This window comes from Eubalaena glacialis, chromosome 9 (assembly GCF_028564815.1).
Source record: "Eubalaena glacialis isolate mEubGla1 chromosome 9, mEubGla1.1.hap2.+ XY, whole genome shotgun sequence".
Classification (NCBI taxonomy): domain Eukaryota; kingdom Metazoa; phylum Chordata; class Mammalia; order Artiodactyla; family Balaenidae; genus Eubalaena; species Eubalaena glacialis.
Window position 1 is genome coordinate 55790151 of NC_083724.1, and position 19236 is coordinate 55809386.

The following is a 19236-nucleotide window of genomic DNA, read 5'->3' on the forward strand; positions in this document are numbered from 1 at the left end:
AATATCTCTGTAATCAAGGCCAAGAGCAGAAAGAGAGCAGCTGGTTTGGCTCTCCACAGAAGCAGTAAGAATGAGATCTACAGAAGGGTGGAGTTGTTTGGGTGGAAAAGGGAAAAGAAACCATTCTCTCCTTCCAGTAAGTTAACCAAATAATAAATTAACAATCCTCCCCCAGTTCTGCCACCTAAAGTCCTGAGAGATCTGAATCCCAGAGTTCTGGGTAAGGCTGAGGAGTTACAGTCAGAGACTCTGAGAATGTGTTCTCCCATGCATGAGATGGAATTTGGCATCAAGGGAGGACACCAGTGGTAGCCTCTTACTGTAAGCAGGCTGTCACTGAATAGCCCTTTCACACATCCTCCTTTTCACATGACTTCCAGAAGCTCATTGTGCTGCCTGTAGTCATGGTCACCAAACACAATTGGGTCATCACATCTTTCTTGGGTCAATAAGCTAAGTGAGTGAAAATGATGACTAACTCTAACTATGGTCCACAGAAAATTAATAGCAGTTAAACATACGTAAAACAGAAGTGGACAGGGTCTTATAATTTAAACTGCTCCTAGCCTTTGCGGCATGTGACACAGCCACAAAAACCCAAAGATCACTTCATGTCTCCAAAAGAAGAATGTGGTCATTTTACTTGGCAAGGATCTTGAGCTTTGAATCAACTACCATCAGTTTCTAAAAAAGTGAGAGATGAAACTGTTCAGTTTTAATAGTTCTTTGTGTCTGGATTCCAAGAGTGTAAAGACTGGTTTTGCAAGAGGCAGAAAAATGCATCTTTTTCAGATGCACATCCACATTAAGCACAATGTCTTCTCTCCAAGGGCTACAACTTGAGAGGACTGCTAAACTTTCAGAGCAAAATTATTTGCTGCCAGTTAGCTACAACCCTACAAATCAGGCAGATGACGGGCAGCAACATAACAGTTTTCACAAGACACGATGCTCATGATATGTACGTTTTATATTCCTGCTAAAAATATACAGTCCCAAGGCAAGAACTGCAGCATTAGTCAGCCCCTAAGAAACCCTGTTTTGTACAATACATTTGCACTATAACATGTGATTTAATGCTTTGTGGGTCTAGGTTTGATGTGCTATTAAATCTAGCAATCTAAATTTTGCACAGATTCCATCTAGAAATGGGGAGTAGGCAGACTAGGGGAGAGCGAAAAATCACCTCCCATACCCATCTTGAATAATACCATGAAAAGCTATGCAGATGCCTGCAAACATTCACCTCTCAGCTTATTCTTTCACTGAAGTATTTCTATTTTTAATAGTCATCATGCACTTTAGCAAAAGTCAACTTTATAAAGTTATATGCCTTTTCAAAATCTGGGGATAGTGGGAAAATAGGGAAATCCTTTTGCACAAAAATTAATTTTGCAATGCAAAAAAAATATTTTTTTGGATAATTCAAGCCTATATGTTTATTTCAGTAAAGCCAAATCCAGCAAACTATTTTCAGCCAGGATTAGTCAGAACTAAAAGGCTGGACTGTTTTCCTTCAGAGACTGAATGTCTTTCTTGCCTGCAATAGGCCGGTGTGTTCCAAACAGGGTAAATGGAATTGCCTTCAATTGCTTGTCTCTTTCTGGCATTTTTAATGCAGAACCTTACTGACAGAGTAAGGTTTTGTTGGCTGGAATGTAAGTATTCTTTTCAGTCATATAACCTGGCATTCTTACAATGTATGAGCTTCAAGTTTTCCTTAAGAAGAATCATAACATGGGGCATAATGTAAGGACAAGAAATGCAATTTCATTCCTCCAGAAATTCTTAAAACTCTTTCAAAAATACCTACTGGATGGTGAAAAAGCGCTTCTAATACTTGCCTTACAACTATCACCTGTTTGGTTTGCTTTTACATGAATCCGACAACTTGGCCAATCTATAATCAAGCATAAACCTGGTAAACATGGCCCAGATTCTTTATTATCAAGACATACTACAGAAAGAAGGGACTCTGGCTGGGGGAACCACCATCAAAATAAGTTCCTTTTCCAAATGATATGTATCTTTTACACATTTAGTGACCTGTAGCATATTCAATATCCAGGGAATACCTAAAATTCTCAGATTCTTAACTCTAAAAGAAATATTCCTGTCCATCTAAACTAATATAAAACACATGCTCTTCTTTTTCCAAGAGTTAAGCGAGCTGTCTGAGATTGTGCAAAGCCACCCTGGGATCCCAAAGGTGATGTCCTGCTTGTAAACCCTGAGGGTTTCTGTTAGGTGTGAAATGGTTGTGCAACCATTTAAGAGTCATATTATTCAAAAACAGTAAATTCTACCAAGAAACAGAGATAGTTCCAGGATTGATGTTGTGAAAGGGGGAAGTGGGGAGAAAGAGACACCATGCCCGCTTCCTTCAACACCAAAGACACAGTCCCCTCTGGGTTCTTTCTCCTTATACATCTTCCACCAAACTCCCTCTCCTTAAAGTTCAGTGAGATCCAGTAAGACTCTGCCCCTGTGGTAACCATGAGTGTTTTCATGCTGCCTATAAATCATTAACTAGTCTTACAACCTTGGAGTGTGCAGTGTGCAGGCGTGTGGGTGTATGCAGCAACATTTTTACTAGCCAAGTTGCTAAGTGTGAGTTCCTTTCCAAATATCAGAACCACCCCTCTAACCCTAACACTCACCCAGTTATTGGAGGGAAGGGAAAATCACTGAATATTTACTTTGGAAAAGAGCTAAAGCTTGCTGGTGGTGCAGTGTGTGTTCCTCTGCCCTGCACATTTCAGCAACTTCTAGTTGGTGCCTGGTGGGAATCAATTTTCCAAGACTTTGGACAGTGTGGCAGTGTGAACCTCCCCTGATCATGTACATCTGCAGAAGAGAATCTAGAAGTGGAGATACACCCCAGCCACTAATAATTAAAGAAAACTTCCCCTTTCTCAGGCTGAAGAGGAGTCAAATCTCATGGATACCTAGACCCCCAGCATCTGAACTCCATAGAAGAAGAAAATGCCACCTAACTTGTGGCGGCGTTTGGAAAACCACATACACCTTCAATGAACTCCCGTGGGCTTTAGGAGACTCACCGAACACTTGTTGGGCTTCTCCCCCGAGTGGACTCTCATGTGGATCAGCAGTTTATAGCGGGCATTGAATGGCTTGTACCTTCGAGGACAACCGGCCCAGAAACAGGTGAAGTCTTCCCCTTTGCGCTGATCTATGTGAACTTTCTCGATGTGCCGCACAAGTTCCTCCTGCTGGTCATACAAGGCGCTGCAGTCGATCCAGCGACAGCAGTGCTTGCCCCCAACGTCTTCCATCTCCCCATCCTCCTCCAGGGCGGCCTGAGGCAGGGCCAGCGCTTGGGTGTGGTGGACGAGCTCTGGGTGATGCAGGTGCGGGTGGGCGTGGTAGGGGGGCGGGGGGCCTTGGGGCGGAGGTGGCAGAGGAGGCAGAGGGGGTGCCGGGGGCAAGTCCAGGGCGCCGCCCGGGAAGTCATCCAGGCGCTCCGTCTTTAGCAGGCCCGCCGGCTGGCCGTCAGAATCCAGCAGGCCGTGCTGCACCACCATGTTGTTGACCAGGCCGGGCTGCAGGCCGCCGTGCTCCAGCTGCTGCATGCGCTCATACTCCAGCATGCTGTCCTCGTCGTAGGCTGGAAGAGCCAGGCCGCCGCTGGCCACCCGCACGCCCTTCTGGCTGCTTGGCACCGAGCATGGCTGGGGGATACAGCTGCCGCGCACCCCCAGGAAATGCCCATAGACCTCTGGCTGGGGGGACATGTTGGCCGGGGAAGACCTCGACCCGTTGATGTAGGCGACCAAGGACGTGGGCGAGGTGCGGATGATGGTATTGAAGTCTATCCCAATGCCATCGGACAACGGGGACAAGGACAGCGCTCTCTTCTTGGAGCGGGCCGAGTGGGACCTGGCCGAAGAGTGCCGGGGACTAGGGTAAGGAGAGTGGCTATTTTCCATCCCGAAGAGGTAGGATGGCAATGAGTTAGAGACACTGTTGCTGGGCATGGCTGTCCCAGGAGGAAGGCTGAGGAGGTCCCCTAGATCAATGCCATTCTGAGAGCTGTGGTTGGAGGAGAGCGAAGGGAGAGCCCTGTAGCCGTGAGACCACTCTTGTTTCACGCTCAAGGCTGACTGACTTTCCGTCAGACTCAAAGTTGAGGATGCCAAAGACTCACGCGAAATAAGGGACCTGGAACAGCAGCCAGAAGGCGGGGGAAAAAAAAAGACAAACATTTTAGCAGGATATGGATTGCCTAAGAGCTAAAAGAACATTGCACTGACAATCCCTTAAGTATTTCCCCTAATTACATTCTCGGCTAAACACACATTCTTTGGCTAAGATAAAACCCAAGGCTTTTAGTTCCAGGTAAATAACATTTTACCAAGAAGAACAATAAAAGCTAATGCTCACTGGAAATAATAAAACAAAAAGATCTATTGTTATAAATAATCTTAATACTTTAAATGATAGTAAATAGTCCTTGCTTTATTTTTAAATATCTTTTTTTAATACAGGGAAAAAATTAGAGACCTAGGAATAATTATTGAAGCTTGTTATGGCAAACCAAATAAACAAGTATTTATTAAGCATCTACTGTGTGCAGCACACTACAAATAGTCATCGCAGGGAACACAAGTCTAAAGAGAGTCCCAGCCTTTGAGTGAAATCTGTTTGGTGAGGTAAAACATAAACCTACGCTTAATTTGAAAAGAAAAAAAAAGTAAATCCTCAAAGTCATCCAGGGGACCTAATAATAATTTCACAAGTTTATTTCACTGATATTAAGGAATTTTACATGTTTCTATAAAAGACAGCAATTCACACTATAAGTACTCAGTCACAACATCAAATTGCCCCAGAAATAAAATATATATAAAATACAGCTGTAATATATATGGGAGTGACAGCCTGAAATCAAGTCATATTTGGAATTATGCATTTGGGCTGTGCAGGGTTTAATCACACCTGCTAGTTTTGGATCTTCCATGAACTGTTGTCCTTGAATCAGAGCAGATTTAGACTGAGAGCAAAGCATTTGCTTTAAGTACTTCACTTTTGCAACAATTCCTCTCCTGTCCTTCTTACCCTTTAAAAAACATGCCTCACATGTCACAACAATTAGCTGAATAACAGAAGGCTTTGTAGTCTGGACATTTTAAAATTCATTTTGCTTTACTATGACATCATTGCCTTAAAAATCATTGAAGAGAAAAGCTATGCCCTTTGGATGGAAAATTTGTCACGAAGAGGCTGGACATAATTCATAATTCACTGTACTCCCAACTCAGAATAGTGTATATCAGAAAAACCTGACTTTTTTATATGTACTTGCACTGGCTTTCTACAGAGATCTTTTTTCTGACAAAAAATTTAAAATAAAACATTGTATAGAATGTCTATCTTCCCAGAATGAACCCATTTACTACTTCCAGCTGTTATACAGCAACCTGTTGCAAAAGAACTGAGGGAAAAATAGAAGCATTCTCATCCCATCTGTTCCTCTTACTTCTTTTCACAAAATGGAAGCCAGGAACACTGTTTCCTACAAGCATGAGAAATTAGCAAGAAAACATCTCGGCTCCGAAATGCACAGTATAAGGTGGTAGATAACACCGCTGTCGATGTGGTGTTTCCATCGAGCGAAGTAATGTTTACCGATGACAAACACAGCAGGAATTTACGTCCAGTTGCCCTTGACACAGATTTATTTTCCTCTGTCCAGATCCTTATATTTGAACTGAAGTCCTTCTGCAAGCCCCAGAGTGGTTTCTGAACCATCTGTTTTTTAATTCCCCATGGACACTTTCAATTATTTTCCCAGCATACCTGCAGCTTGTAGCTCTCCCTGCAGAGCTCAGCTGAAGGCTCCTGGTGATAGGATGTCAAGGGCCTTTTGGTCCCTTCCCCAGGGAGATACAGAATTGCGTTCTGACCCAAGTCAAATCAGTAGTCGTGTCATATATGAGGCAAAGACAACTGACTTTGCTTTACGCCCTGAGGTTGAGATGGTTTATATAACATTCTCAAATGGTGCATTTGCCTGGTCACTGTCATACTGGAGGATTTCAGATTTTTAAGCAGTGAATAGCAGGCAGAAAGTATTTTACCCATCTGTATATACTTGCGTTTGAAATTATATTATTTGGTTTGAGGGCTGCCTATAGTGAGTGAGACATGTTCATTTGTTCCATTGTCAAGAGATGTTTCTTATTTTTCTCAAAATACACCTAAAGTATAGTTCGATTTAAATTTGAGCATAACCCCATGCAGGCACATTCCTTAACTCCTTGGACATCTCAGTTTTCTAAGACAGTTATCATATATTTTTCAGAAAGCAAATTCTATGTTCTATTCACTAAGGCAGTTATATGAATGGAGAACTCTCTCTTCTATCTTAAACACCTAATAAGAACAAAATTCCAACAAATGGCCTTTGCCTAGCAGCCCACCTCCCTTCTGAGCAATTACCCAGATCTTTTAATATTTCAAAGTTCTAATCCATGAAACCTGCTCCAAAGATAGTAGCTCTCAGTAAAAGTCCTCTTTCCAGAAAAATTATATACTGTCTGTACTGAGCCTTAAACATAGCTAACTTCAAGCATCTGTGGGTGTTATCTTCCTCAATAAAATTCAAAGTCCTCCAAAAAAAGGGGTCATTTTTATCTCCGCCAGTACCCACCAGAGTGTTAAAGTTTTCCCAAAAAATGTTGATTAAGGTGAGTAATCAATCAATATAATGATAACCATCATTTTTAACTTATGAAGTATTTTCCCTTTGTATTATTTCATTTAATACAGCCTGTGAAGTAAGTAAATTGGATTGTTTAAATAACCTCTGTTTTACAGAGAATAAAACCAAGGTTCTGTGAAATTCCTCCCAGTGACACCAAAAAAAGGACCAAAACTCCTTAAAGAAGTACAAATAAAGCAGCATTTGATAGGCAGTCACCTAGCTGGATCACATACATCCTCCATTGTTTTCCTCACAACATACCCCACATGTGGTCCATGCTGCTCTGCTTGATTAAAAGACCTGGTGTACGAGGCTTAAAGTCACACGAGCTACAACTGGAACACACATTTTCTGTTCTCTTTATGAAACAATATGCTGAATGACTGTGAAATATTGCAAAGAACTCTTGCCTATAATCCCTGCTGCTACCCACATCAAGCCTATGGGAAAGAAAGTGACAAAGAGCTGTGGTTCTATCACCATACTTAGAGAAATCTCCATTTCCATATGTTCATCTAATCCTAAGCATATTATTTCTGGTGACTGGTTAATTTGAAGCTATATGTGAGAGAAAGATAACTCAAAATAAAAGCAATATGAAAAACTCAGAAACCAACAGTGAGATAGGTTAGGGTAGCTGGTGAAGCAAGAGCTCAGTAACTCTCATGGGGCCGTAAGAGGTGTAATGACCAAGCTGAATTGCTTGGTTCAACGCCAAGCTCAAAAGAAATACTAACGCATATATGACAAGGAATTCCTCAAAATGATGCTTAAGAGAATGACTACATATATATGTATACATATATATGCATATATATGTCATGAAAAAGAGATGTGCAACAAAAGAGTTACAGAATTGATCCAATAAAGTATCACTTATAATAATGAAATAAAGGGAAACAAATGCCCAGTAATAAGATACTGATAAAAATTATAGTTTTATTTATATACTTTTTAATAAAATGGAATCTTGGGCAAGAAGAAGTCATTATATGATGCTAAATATATTTCTACCACAAAAGATTATTACAAAGGAAAGTGTTTATATTAATGAAAAGAGTAAATATAATACTATGTAGATCATTATAGATAAGTTGATGCAAAGGGAAACCTATGCTTATGATGTATATGTTTACCTACAGCTAGAAGGATATATATCAAAATTCCACCCATGGTTGCCTGTGAGTGGTAGGATTCAGGATGACTATCATATACTGTCTTGTGCTTGTCCATATTTTCCACATTTTCTACAATGAGTAAGAATTACATAGATAATCAGGAAAAAACAATAAATTTTACAGCTTTTTATAGGGTGGCCATCACTCAGACTGAACAGTTATGTCCCCATCAAGCTCCCCACCCCACCTCCCCCTCCCCCTGGGCATGCCCCCCATATACAAAGCTGATTCTCTCTCCATCTTCTCTTCATCTCTAGATAGCAAAACGCCTTCAAGTTGAACTGTTGCCTCCTGTCCTATCTCTCCTCTTACGGAACACACAAACCAATTTAAGTATCACAAATAAATGTGACCTTTCCAAATTGCTAAAAGTAAATTCGATATTTCACCAAGCCACTTCCCAACTCCTGTTTCTTTGCTCATCCTGCAAAAAATTATTTCCATAGAAGGACTCACAGAATACATAGTCAAAACATATATGTCAATGCGTCTCTAAGATGTTATCTTTTAAGGATAAAAATTTATGCTAAGGAATCAAATATGCCAGAAAACAATGAGATAATGACCCTTCCCTGCCCGACCCATGAAAGGGACTGCACTAGATATATGCATGGCTGGAGCAGCCTGTGCCCTGCCTACCTTCAGTTTCTCCATTAATTATGACTCTCTGCCTTCAAGGCATGGGCTGGACTTGCCACAGACAGGAAGCTGCAGGCTTCCCAATGACACCTACCCCACGAGTACAGTTAATTTTACATGCAATACTCAGCAAGTCTGAAGAGTCCCTCAAGGCATAATCATCAACAGGAAAATGACAGGAGCAGCTTCCCATCACAAAAAAAATCTCAGGTGAAAAACAAGTTTCCATCTCGTGAAAAAATTGGCATAAAAAATGATCCAGGAACTGTGATTTCAGATTCTCGAATAGCAGCTAGGAGGACAGTGTAGAGACACAAGAGGGGGAAAGGGGGATAAGAGGAAAAGAAAAAGGAAGGGGAGGAAGAAGAGGAAGAAACAGAACCCAGAACTACAAGGCATCTCAGCAGATTCCAGTCCCCCAAGAAGAGGAACAGAGGTCCACGGAGGAGAGGTCCAATTCCTTTGCAAAATCACAGTTACAACAGATCCGGGACTAAGGCAAAAACTTTGGATTGTATTTCTCCAAGAAGACTACTTACAGAAGATGAAATAATTCATTTCAAACATACAAATAGACCTTATACATTGCACAGTATTTTGGTTTTATGTCCCCTGTAATATCAACCTTAAGAGATATAAAAATTTGTCTGAGAAGGTAATTTCCCTATTCAATTATCTCCCATGGAGATAGATGTATAGCATTTATTGGACCTACTTATTCCAGCACCTAATCAGACATTGTGTTGAAATGTTATGTAACTCACACACGAAAGTATGTCTTCCTAGACGCATCATAAAGTCTTGAAATTCATAATTTCTATCTTTACTTTTTCAACTATCTCCCTAAACTTCAACTATTGTATTATGCAGGACCATAAATATTTAAGATACTTGGTTAGATGGGTGAATGTATGGATGGACAGACAAAACAACTGTAAAGCAGCCTTAGGATGCTGCAACATATACACTGAAAAATGAGCAGCTAAGATGGATGTGCATGGAACATCTTATCTTTCTAGGCCATGATATGATCTGCTTCACCAGGAATCAACAGATTAACACACTGGTATTTAGTCACAGAGGCCCGAAAATCTCAAAGTGGGCCTTAATTTCACTCACACTGTAAGACAGCAGGTATTAAACCATTCTTCCCAATTAAGATGATATTATGGCACACACAGTTTTTATACACATTCCCCTACAAAGCTCAAATTAAAAGAGCTGCTTGAGTGTGTGTGTGTGTGTGTGTGTGTGTGTGTGTGTGTGTTGTGCGGGCATGCATTCAGTAAGGAAAGGAAAAACAGTCATGGGTGTGATTATACCATAAGAAGGGGAAAACAAAAAGTAATTTGAGACCTGGTATCTGAAGGAGGTATATTCAGGTTGGCTGCATTCATTGCCCTCTGTAAGCTAGGACTGATCTGGTTGCATGCTGTAGAGACCTGGCTTGCTGGTGGTGAAATGGGTCCCAGTCGCTGAACCATCATGGGACTGCTGGTGACCACTAGATTGTTGCAGCTGCCTTTTCCAATGGACTTGCACTGAGGCCCAAAGCCAAGAGCCCCTAAAAACAAATGAATCAGGTTAGCTTTCATGTCCCTTATATCAGAAATCAGTAAATACACATATGTGCACACTTACATCAGGACTCATCTTTAGAGACAGTCCTTGGATCATCTTTTTTTTTTCAGTATTAGTGATAGAAAAAAGCTTTCTCTAATTCCAATGAAAAATCCATAATGCTACAATAGAAACCCTTCTATAATCACCACTCATACAAAATATGCTTACATTTTGCTTCTTCTATATAGAAGTGTCCAGTTATATTAAGAATCATATTTTATCATCTCTTTACCTAAAGGGTTAAGGTGGTAAGTAGATGGGATTACTTGTATCAAACCATGTTTTTGCTAGAATAGCTAATATCTTGAATGACCCAGCAAGGAAAGTTGACACTCCTGAAAAAAACTTGTTTAACTGGTTCATTTCATTCCAAGTCTGGTCTTCCAAAAAGCCTCTTTAAAAGGATATAGACTGGCTGTGTCTCTCCAGTCTTTATTTTTCCTCTTCATCCTAATATATTTTCATTGGACATACACCCAATTTTTAAAAAAATCAAGATGAGAGAACCCTAAACAAAACATTCATTCTAAAAGTAGCATGTTAACCAAATTTGACATAAATTTTTCATTTCATTAGTAACAATCTTCGAACGTAGTAAAATTTGGTACATATCCCAGAGGGGAAAGGAAAAAAAAGAAACCCTCAAGAATCTGTGCCGTTACAGAAACGTGAAGAGCAAAGAGGAGAAAGGTAAATGCTGCCATGACTCATTTATAAAAAATAATAATAGTGGTTGAATCATCCTAGACATTCTTTTTACATGGATATACTTTTTCAAACATTTTTTGCAAACTACCTGGTCCAGTCTCAGTTCCCATTTCAAATAAATCAAAATAAATATGATCTCAGGTTTTTCTGGCAAATTAGGCTCTAAAATTTTCTCACCAAATTCCCCATCTTTCTCGTTGATATATTTGGGATCAAAGTAGTAGAAAAGCATCACGGTAACTTTCCTTAGCCCTAAGAAGTATAATTTTTTATTTTGTCTTCTCAAAAATTAGGTTAATAGCCAAAAAAATGACTTCTTCACCTTTTGTAACATTCTCTTCCAAGAGCCCACAAACTAAGGATAAACAAGACCTTAGAGTAATCACCAATGCTCTCATCAATGAAACCACATCTCCAAAGTGCTAGGAGAGTCACAGCATCTTTAGCTAGCAGGAAACCTTCTCTAGTCCAGCCCTCTGGGAAACTAAAATCCAAGTAGTAATTGACTTGTGTCAGTAAATCACACAGGGATTTACTGACAGAGCAGAAACGGACTCTACAAGAGTGTATTTTCATGGCACCTGTGTCCTTAAGTTTAGGTGCTGGATGCTTAGTTTCTTCCTTGGATACTTTCCAAGATCCAAGAAAGGTCCAAAAGAAATTTCCGTCTGATTTTTTTTTTTTTTCAGATACACAAACCGGAACCTTCCCCTCTCCATGCAGCTTCTGTCTGATGCATCTTCTTGTGCCTTGAAAGATCAGTTACAGATGATAGTCTCTCTGTTTTCATAACTCACATAACACTGTACCATCAGGGCTTCATCTTGACACCAAGAGTAGTGGGTACATTTTTGTGCAATGATCATAAACTTAATATCTTTATAAATTCCAACAAGCTACATGTGATCTGCTTTTCAAACCCCCTTTTTTCCTTGGATAAAGGCAGTGTAATGGTTCATATCCTAGCCCAGTATATAAGACACTTGAATTCTATCCCCAGGTTCTATCCCTACCAGCCACTGCTATTAAAAGCAACGTTAGATGTCAGGTATTCTGTCAAATTCAGTGTCACATATTCATCTAAGGAACTCACTCGTTTCATGCCTGTTTCCTTCACCATAAAATGGTATTAATATCTACCTCTAAAACAAAGACATATTAGCAGCTGGAACAGCACACCCAACAAATACTACTTGGTGTCAAAGCATATTAATACATTATTTCATCAAATCTTAGATGCCATATATTATAAGTCATACCATTATTTTATATACCAGTAAGAACATTAAACTAGTACATGGTGTTAATATTTCAGAGATAATCTGATGTGAAAATAATGCACACCTTAGCATAGATAAATACCAATAAGATTGCTGAAAAAATTATTTTAACCCTTTTCTTGTTCCTGCTTTTCTCTCTGCTTGGCACAGCCTTACTCTAACTTGTCTACCTAGGAGCACCTCTGTCTTCAAGGTCTTGATTCAAAGGTCATCTTCTCTGTGACTCCCCCTCCCCCCACTGCCAACTGGGCAAATCTGACCAATTCTTCTTTTCGTTCCCCCCCAGTCTTTCGTAACACATTTGCCTAAGCACCTTCAGGGAATGGAAATGTTTACATGCCTGTCATCTGTTTATACTTTATTGCTTTTTAAAGACAAAGCTCTTGTCTGAGATATCGCCGCTTCCTCAGCACCTAGCCCAGGGCCTATACAGTACACAATAAAGTCTGTCAATGAAGCTAAGAATGAATGAATGAATGAATGAAAATAAAAGATAGTTATACATGTTATTAAATACTGACACATTATTTCCACTGAAGCCCTCCTGGTCTTCTTGTCTGAAACAGTGTCATTTTTCAAAAACAGACTCAAACTAAGTCAGTCCCTTGATGTTTCTCCACAGTGTGGCTAACTAGGTCTGAATGGAAGATGAAGCTGCGGGAGTAGTAACTATAAATCCATCTCCCTGGACTAGAATTTTACACTGGTCAAGGCTGCCCTTGTAACCCTATACCCTGGACCCTCACATTCACAGTATTTTCTCCGTCTGTAATAAAGAACCATTAATCCTCCCCTCCCCAGTGTCTCCATCATTTTCACTGTAACACCTCCTACTCCCAAATTCACTGGTCAACTTGAGCTTCATCTAACCATAGAGGAGTGACAGCTTCTGACTATCACATACATTTAGCATGAAGCCATACGGTAAATTTCTTGGGAACACATTATGTTTGTGGAGCAGCTGTAAGAATGTTCTGTAAAATGGCATCAACACTCTCACACAGGGAGGCAAATAACAGTTTGACCAAGAACCACTGTGCTTAATGCAACCATCTAACTCCAATTTTTTTTTCATAATGCCGGACAGAATGAACACCTCCGGACTGCTCAGAATTGTGTAGTGCATTGTCATATGGGCTCTGGAGACAGCCTGCTTGGGAACCCCCAACCCAGGTTGTGTGACTTGGGCAAATTACTTAAACTTTTGTGTTTATCTCTATGTGTTCTCATCTGTAAAATGGGAATAAAAATAACACCACTTCATAAGGTGTTATTGTGCATCTAGTATTAATTACACACGTAAAGGACTTCACACGTTGCCTAGGGCATAGTAGGTACTTGATGGATGTTAGCTGCAATTTTTGTTGTAGTTGTTGTTGTTATTATTGTTCATGCCTGTCATCACTTTTTTTTTTTTTTGCTACATTCTCTTTCTTGAAGTAAGAAGAAAACAGTTCTTTATAATTCCTTGCACAAAACAAGATACAAGTAAATGATACTATTTAATTCTCTACCCATTTCTTTCTGCTTTGAGCCTGGAGCCAATTTTTTCAAAACCAGGTGCCATCACAGATAGAAGAAAAGTTTTCAGCTGGCCAAGTTTGAACATTCCTTGGCTTGTCATTCCCTGAAAACAAACCGTACAACTCTTCTGACTACCAGATGTGCCAACTACTTGTATGCTGGTTTTCATTTTGAAATACTGCTTATTTTTAGAGACTGTACAGTGTTTCTTAAAAATGTGTTTACTGCTCAAATAAGGATTTGAGTGGATGGCATTCTGAGTACTACATACATTCTAGCTAAAATCACTGCATGCTGGTAGGGAGCGCAAACGTTTTGCATTTCCTGAACTGAGAGGTCATCTTAGCAGGGGCATGTTTTTAATTAACATCTTCATTAGTTGAAAGAGTTCTCTTGAAGTCAAATAGTTGACTGTGTTGCAATTACCCTTGCTGAGGCTGCAACTTTCAGAATGATTTATGTTTATCCACTGGTTCCTCTAAAAATGACAGAGATATTGGGGGAACAGAAATAGCATATATATATATATATATATATATATATATATATATATATATATATATGGGAGGGGGGCAGGGAGAAGTAATCAAAGTTTTTTTTGATTGTAATTGTTCATCAACTGACACTAATCAAATGCCAACCATGAGCTGGGCAGTCCCTGGAGACAATGGTGAGCAAGATAGACAGAGTCCCATCCCCCCGCAGAGCCCACAATCTGCCCATGAAGAGGAATACCAAAGCAACCATTATATAAAAGAGATCCCTGCTCCTAGGTTGGGTCATATGAAATGTCTTTCTTTACAGGTCAAACATGATCAAATAAGAGCAGTTTCTATATAGTTCAACCTAACACATATGCAGAGTGTTTTGGAAACAGAAATAACGCATATCAGGATTTGAGTTCTGTCTCACCCACCCACTGGCTGTGCAACACTGAGCAAGGTCCTTAAAAGTCTCTGTGCCTCAGTATCCTGTCCCTAATATTAGGACAGCAATAGTACCTAATACATAGGGTTGTTATGAGGATTGAAAGGGTTAGTATATATTATTATATGCTTTACCATCTCTAAAGATCAGGTTTTTCTTCCCAATCTTTCACTTTAAAACATTTCAAACCTACAGAATAGTTGTAAGAATAGTACATGAATCCTCTTTATCTAATTTATCAATTGATAAATTCCATCTGTTGATCTATCTATTCATCTATCCATCTCTCTATATATAAGATTATTGTTTTAATTATCATTAATTTGTTGAACTATTTAATAATAAGCCATAGATTTTATGCCCTTCACCCCTAAATACATAATCATAACACAATCATCAAATTCAAGACATTTAGCAATGATATAGTACTAGTACATAATACACCATTTATAGTCAAATATTACTAATGATCCCAATAACACCCTTTAGAGCAACTGTTTTCGAATCCAGGATCATGCATTTCAAGGAAAGGTTTTGCTGAGATGGAACTTCAAGAATGGAATAGTAGGGGCTTCCCTGGTGGCGCAGTGGTTGAGAATCTGCCTGCCAATGCAGGGGACACGGGTTCGAGCCCTGGTCTGGGAAGATCCCACATGCCGCGGACCAACTAGGCCCGTGAGCCACAATTACTGAGCCTGCGCATCTGGAGCCTGTGCTCCGCAACAAGAGAGGCCGCGATAATGAGAGGCCCGCGCACCGCAATGAAGAGTGGCCCCCACTTGCCACAACTAGAGAAAGCCCTCGCACAGAAACGAAGACCCAACACAGCCATAAATAAATAAATAACAAATTTTAAAAAAAAAGAATGGAATAGTAAATCAATGGACACCCGGGCACTGAAGGTTGATGGAAAAGTAGAAAATCAGAGAAAGAAAAGAAGTGAGAGGTAACAGCGCACACCACAATAGTTAAAAGCATGGATTTGTACCCTAGCTCCACCACTGAATGGCCACGTGACCTTGGGTAAATTACTCAAGCTTTCTGTGCCTCAGTGTTCTGATCTCTAAAATAGGGTTAATACTAGTACTTACCTCATTGAGTTGTTCTGAGGATTAAATGATCTAATATGTGTAATATATTTAGGGCCTGGCACTTAATAAATGCATTATAAATGTTAGTTATATTTTATTAAAGAACTCATTTCTGGTACCTTTCTGATATTTCTAGCACCTCTTTTCCTGAGTGACCAAGGATGGCATGCTGATACCTCCCCACCCAAGGGCTTCCACTCAACACACAGTAGAGTTATCCTCCCATCGATGGACTCCAGACTTCAGGCCTTTCCTCACTCCCATCTTATCTTACTCTTAGACTCTCCCCAGCTTTCATTCATACTCCTCCCTAGAACTAGAAATAAGATATTCTTGCGTACTAAACATACTAGCCTTGCTATATAGTGTTTTGTCAAATTTGTAATGTTTTACTGCTGAAATACAGTAGTGACAACTTCATGAATACATGTGAGTGTGTAGTATGTTACTCTGAAATACAGTTAAGGCAAGGGTAAATGACTAAGAACACCAAAGGATGAGAATCAGAATGAAATAGCTGGCTTCCTTATTCAGGGGCAAAGCATTTAAATTTAGTGTATGTTACAAATGCTCGAAACTGCACAAAACTTATGAGAGGTAAGGACTACTGAGTAGAGCATCCTGCTTCCATGGAGCTTACAGCTCTGTAGAGATAAGATGCACTCATCTAGGAACAATCAGATAATGATACTAGACTGTACAGAATAAAGCATGAGACTGAATCATAGAGACGGGAGTTCAGAAAAGGTGGAAATCACTGTTTACCAGATAATTCACTGAAGAAGAACAATTTTAACCAAAAAGGCATTTCCCAAAGGTCTTCAGGAAGTCCAAAGGTGTTCAGTGATAACAAATAAGATGGGGTCATGGAGAGATCCATAGTCAAATAGCTTTGGGAAACTCTAATATAACGAAGTTAAACATATCTCTTTACTACAGGTCTTCTCAGAGCCTTTAAAAATTGCAAATGCTGATAATAAATCTCCCAGAGGAGCAAATAATATGCAAAATATATTTGTTTAGGGTGCTTTTTTTCCCCTATGACTCATCCAAGACTGGCATACTAAAGAACACTCTTTAGAAAACAATGAGGTAAAACATGAAGGAAAAACGAGCACATGAATGGAAAGGAAATAGTAAGGTGTAGACGCGGAAACAGAAGGGAGGAGGCATGGTATGTGCTAGGGAAATGAAGAGAAGTCAGGGTTGCCTGCATGAGGGGGCTTGACCAGAAAAAAAGGGAGAAGACAGACTTAGAGGACTTGTTTAGTCAGCCTGGTGGGCCTGATTTAACAACTGGACATTATGCATTCACCAATGGCTCCAAACCTGGCTGCACATTAGTGTCACCAGGAAAGCTTCCAAAAATGCAAATTCATAGGCTTCACTTCAAACCAACTAAGCCAGATGATGCTGGTATAACTGGCCTGCTGACATGCACCTGGGACCCTGTGCTATAGATAGTGGTGCATCCCACTAGAAGCCAAGTTCACCCAAGATTAATCTGATGGAGATGGGGAGAAAGGATGGAGGAGTACATGAACCAGAAGCTGGACAAACAATGAGGAGAAGCCCACGTGGTAGTAAATGACAGAGTAAGAAGGCAACGGTTAGGGAAGCAAGTTAAGAGTAAGATTGTGGATTATATAATTGGTTGATAAAGATTTAGAAGATCAAGCTTAAAAAGGAGGAGGAGGTCATATAAAGGCTATTTTTGTAACTCCAATCCGAAATTAATTACTTGATCCCAGATAATAAATAGATTAAATCCTAATCCAGATTAATGAAGATTCCCACGAATTGGGCAATCTCCTACCACTCTGCCCTCAGGAAACCTACCAAGTTTATCCCAGAAAGAATATAACTTTCACACTAACACTCTTCTAACCTTAGTCAGTATTCAGGAATGTTGGCCACAAAGTATGGAATCACCAGCATTACTCATTTTTATTTTATCCCTGCATTAAATGGAATCGTATTTATACTCCCAGAGATTAAAAAATATCATATTCCTTTCTGAACCACTCAGTGCCCTGGATTCCTGGACATGAAGTCTCAGTCTTGCTAACCACCACTGGGCACTCCTGATAACATGTTATTAGGAACACATAGCTCCAAACCACCTCATAAAGATGTAAAGATATATTAAACAGCATTCCCAAAGTTTATATTCTAAAGTCCCATCAGTCAGCTATTGTACATCAATTATCAACTAATTAGTACAGAGTGCTTATGCTGACCCTTCTGTTCTCTCTTGTAATGATTTGCCAAGTTAACTGAAAGCTGCTTTGCTCCATAGAGGCTCTTAGTATAGCAAGAGTGTTAAATAAAGTTCACCAACAATTAGCCTAGAAAACCAAAGAGGAAATGTAAGCACATTTTACTGCTTTTCCCTCGACAAATTTTCTAACAATCCCATGAGAAGAGAGTGGATATATTTGTTAAATAAGCAAACCATTACTCTGAAAAACTGAAATACCAGTACTGGCATAGTTCAGTAATTCATCTCTCACTGATAAGGTATTCTTTTATTGTGCCCCCGCTCTGTGCTATAGTATATACTCTAGGGAGTGTGGATATACAGATGGGTTAAACAATTCTTGCTTACCATCTCATTTAGTAGGCTTACATCAAGGCTTACACATGGGATTAATCTGTGAAAATATATGAATTCAAGGTGAAATTATATTTACCCTATAAAAATAGGACTTCCACAAATATAAGAAAGGATGAGAAAAAAAGGAGGAAGGAAGCATACTTTAATGGGAGAAAACTGCCTCAGTTTCCCAAAGCCCATGAACAGGTCACATTCATTAAGCACCACCTGTGGGCTTGGTGCTGTGCTGTACTAATGGAGTCCTAGGCCATTGGGTTTTCCCCTAAAGAGCTTCTGACCAGTTGTAAGAGTTTTAATCAACACATGAAACAATTAGGAAACACCCAATCTTTTTTCTTAATTGAATGAAAGATTCTTTAAAATTTATAGTGTTTTACAATTTTCAAAAGTTTCACACACATAATTTCATATAATCCCATAATAACCTTGTTTCCCCTACCCCTATATTGCCCCCCCTTCCCTCTTCCCACTGGTAACCACTAGTTTGTTCTCTATATCTGTGAGCCTGCTTCTTTTTTGTTTTATTCACTAGTTCGTTGTATTTTTATATTCCACATATAAGTGATATCATACAATATTTGTCTTTCTCTGTCTCACTTATTTCATTTAGCATAATGCCTCCCAAGTCCATTCACATTGCCACAAATGGCAAAATTTCATTCTTTTTTATGGCTGAGTAATATTCCATTGTGTGTGTGTCTGTGTGTGTGTGTGTGTGTGTGTGTGTGTGTGTACCATATCTTCTTTATCCATTCACCTGATGATAGACACTTAGATTGCTTCCATACCTTGGCAGTTGTAAATACTGCTGCTGTGAACACTGGGGTGCACATATCTTTTAAAATTAGTGTTTTTGGGGTTTTTTTGGATATATACCCAGGAGTGGAATTGCTCGGTCATATGGTAATTCTATTTTCAGTTT

The 19236-nt window shown here is 39.6% G+C and overlaps 1 protein-coding gene across 6 annotated transcripts in view; it reads right to left on the minus strand.

Annotated features, from left to right (window-relative positions):
* GLIS3 (GLIS family zinc finger 3) overlaps nucleotides 1-19236 on the minus strand; it is a 506081-nt gene that overhangs the window by 318378 nt on the left and 168467 nt on the right. For 5 of the 6 annotated variants that reach the window (XR_009702085.1, XR_009702086.1, XM_061200389.1 and 2 more), the window contains 2 exons: nucleotides 9901-10108; nucleotides 3063-4182 (listed from right to left, as the gene is read on the minus strand). Coding sequence is in view for 4 of the 6 variants with exons in the window: in XM_061200385.1 (XP_061056368.1) it covers nucleotides 3063-4182; nucleotides 9901-10108 (1328 nt within the window). In the remaining 2 variants the exon portion in view is untranslated. Of the gene's footprint in view, nucleotides 1-3062; nucleotides 4183-9900; nucleotides 10109-18305; nucleotides 18352-19236 lie in introns of all 6 variants that reach the window. The other variant, XM_061200387.1, reaches the window with a different exon arrangement.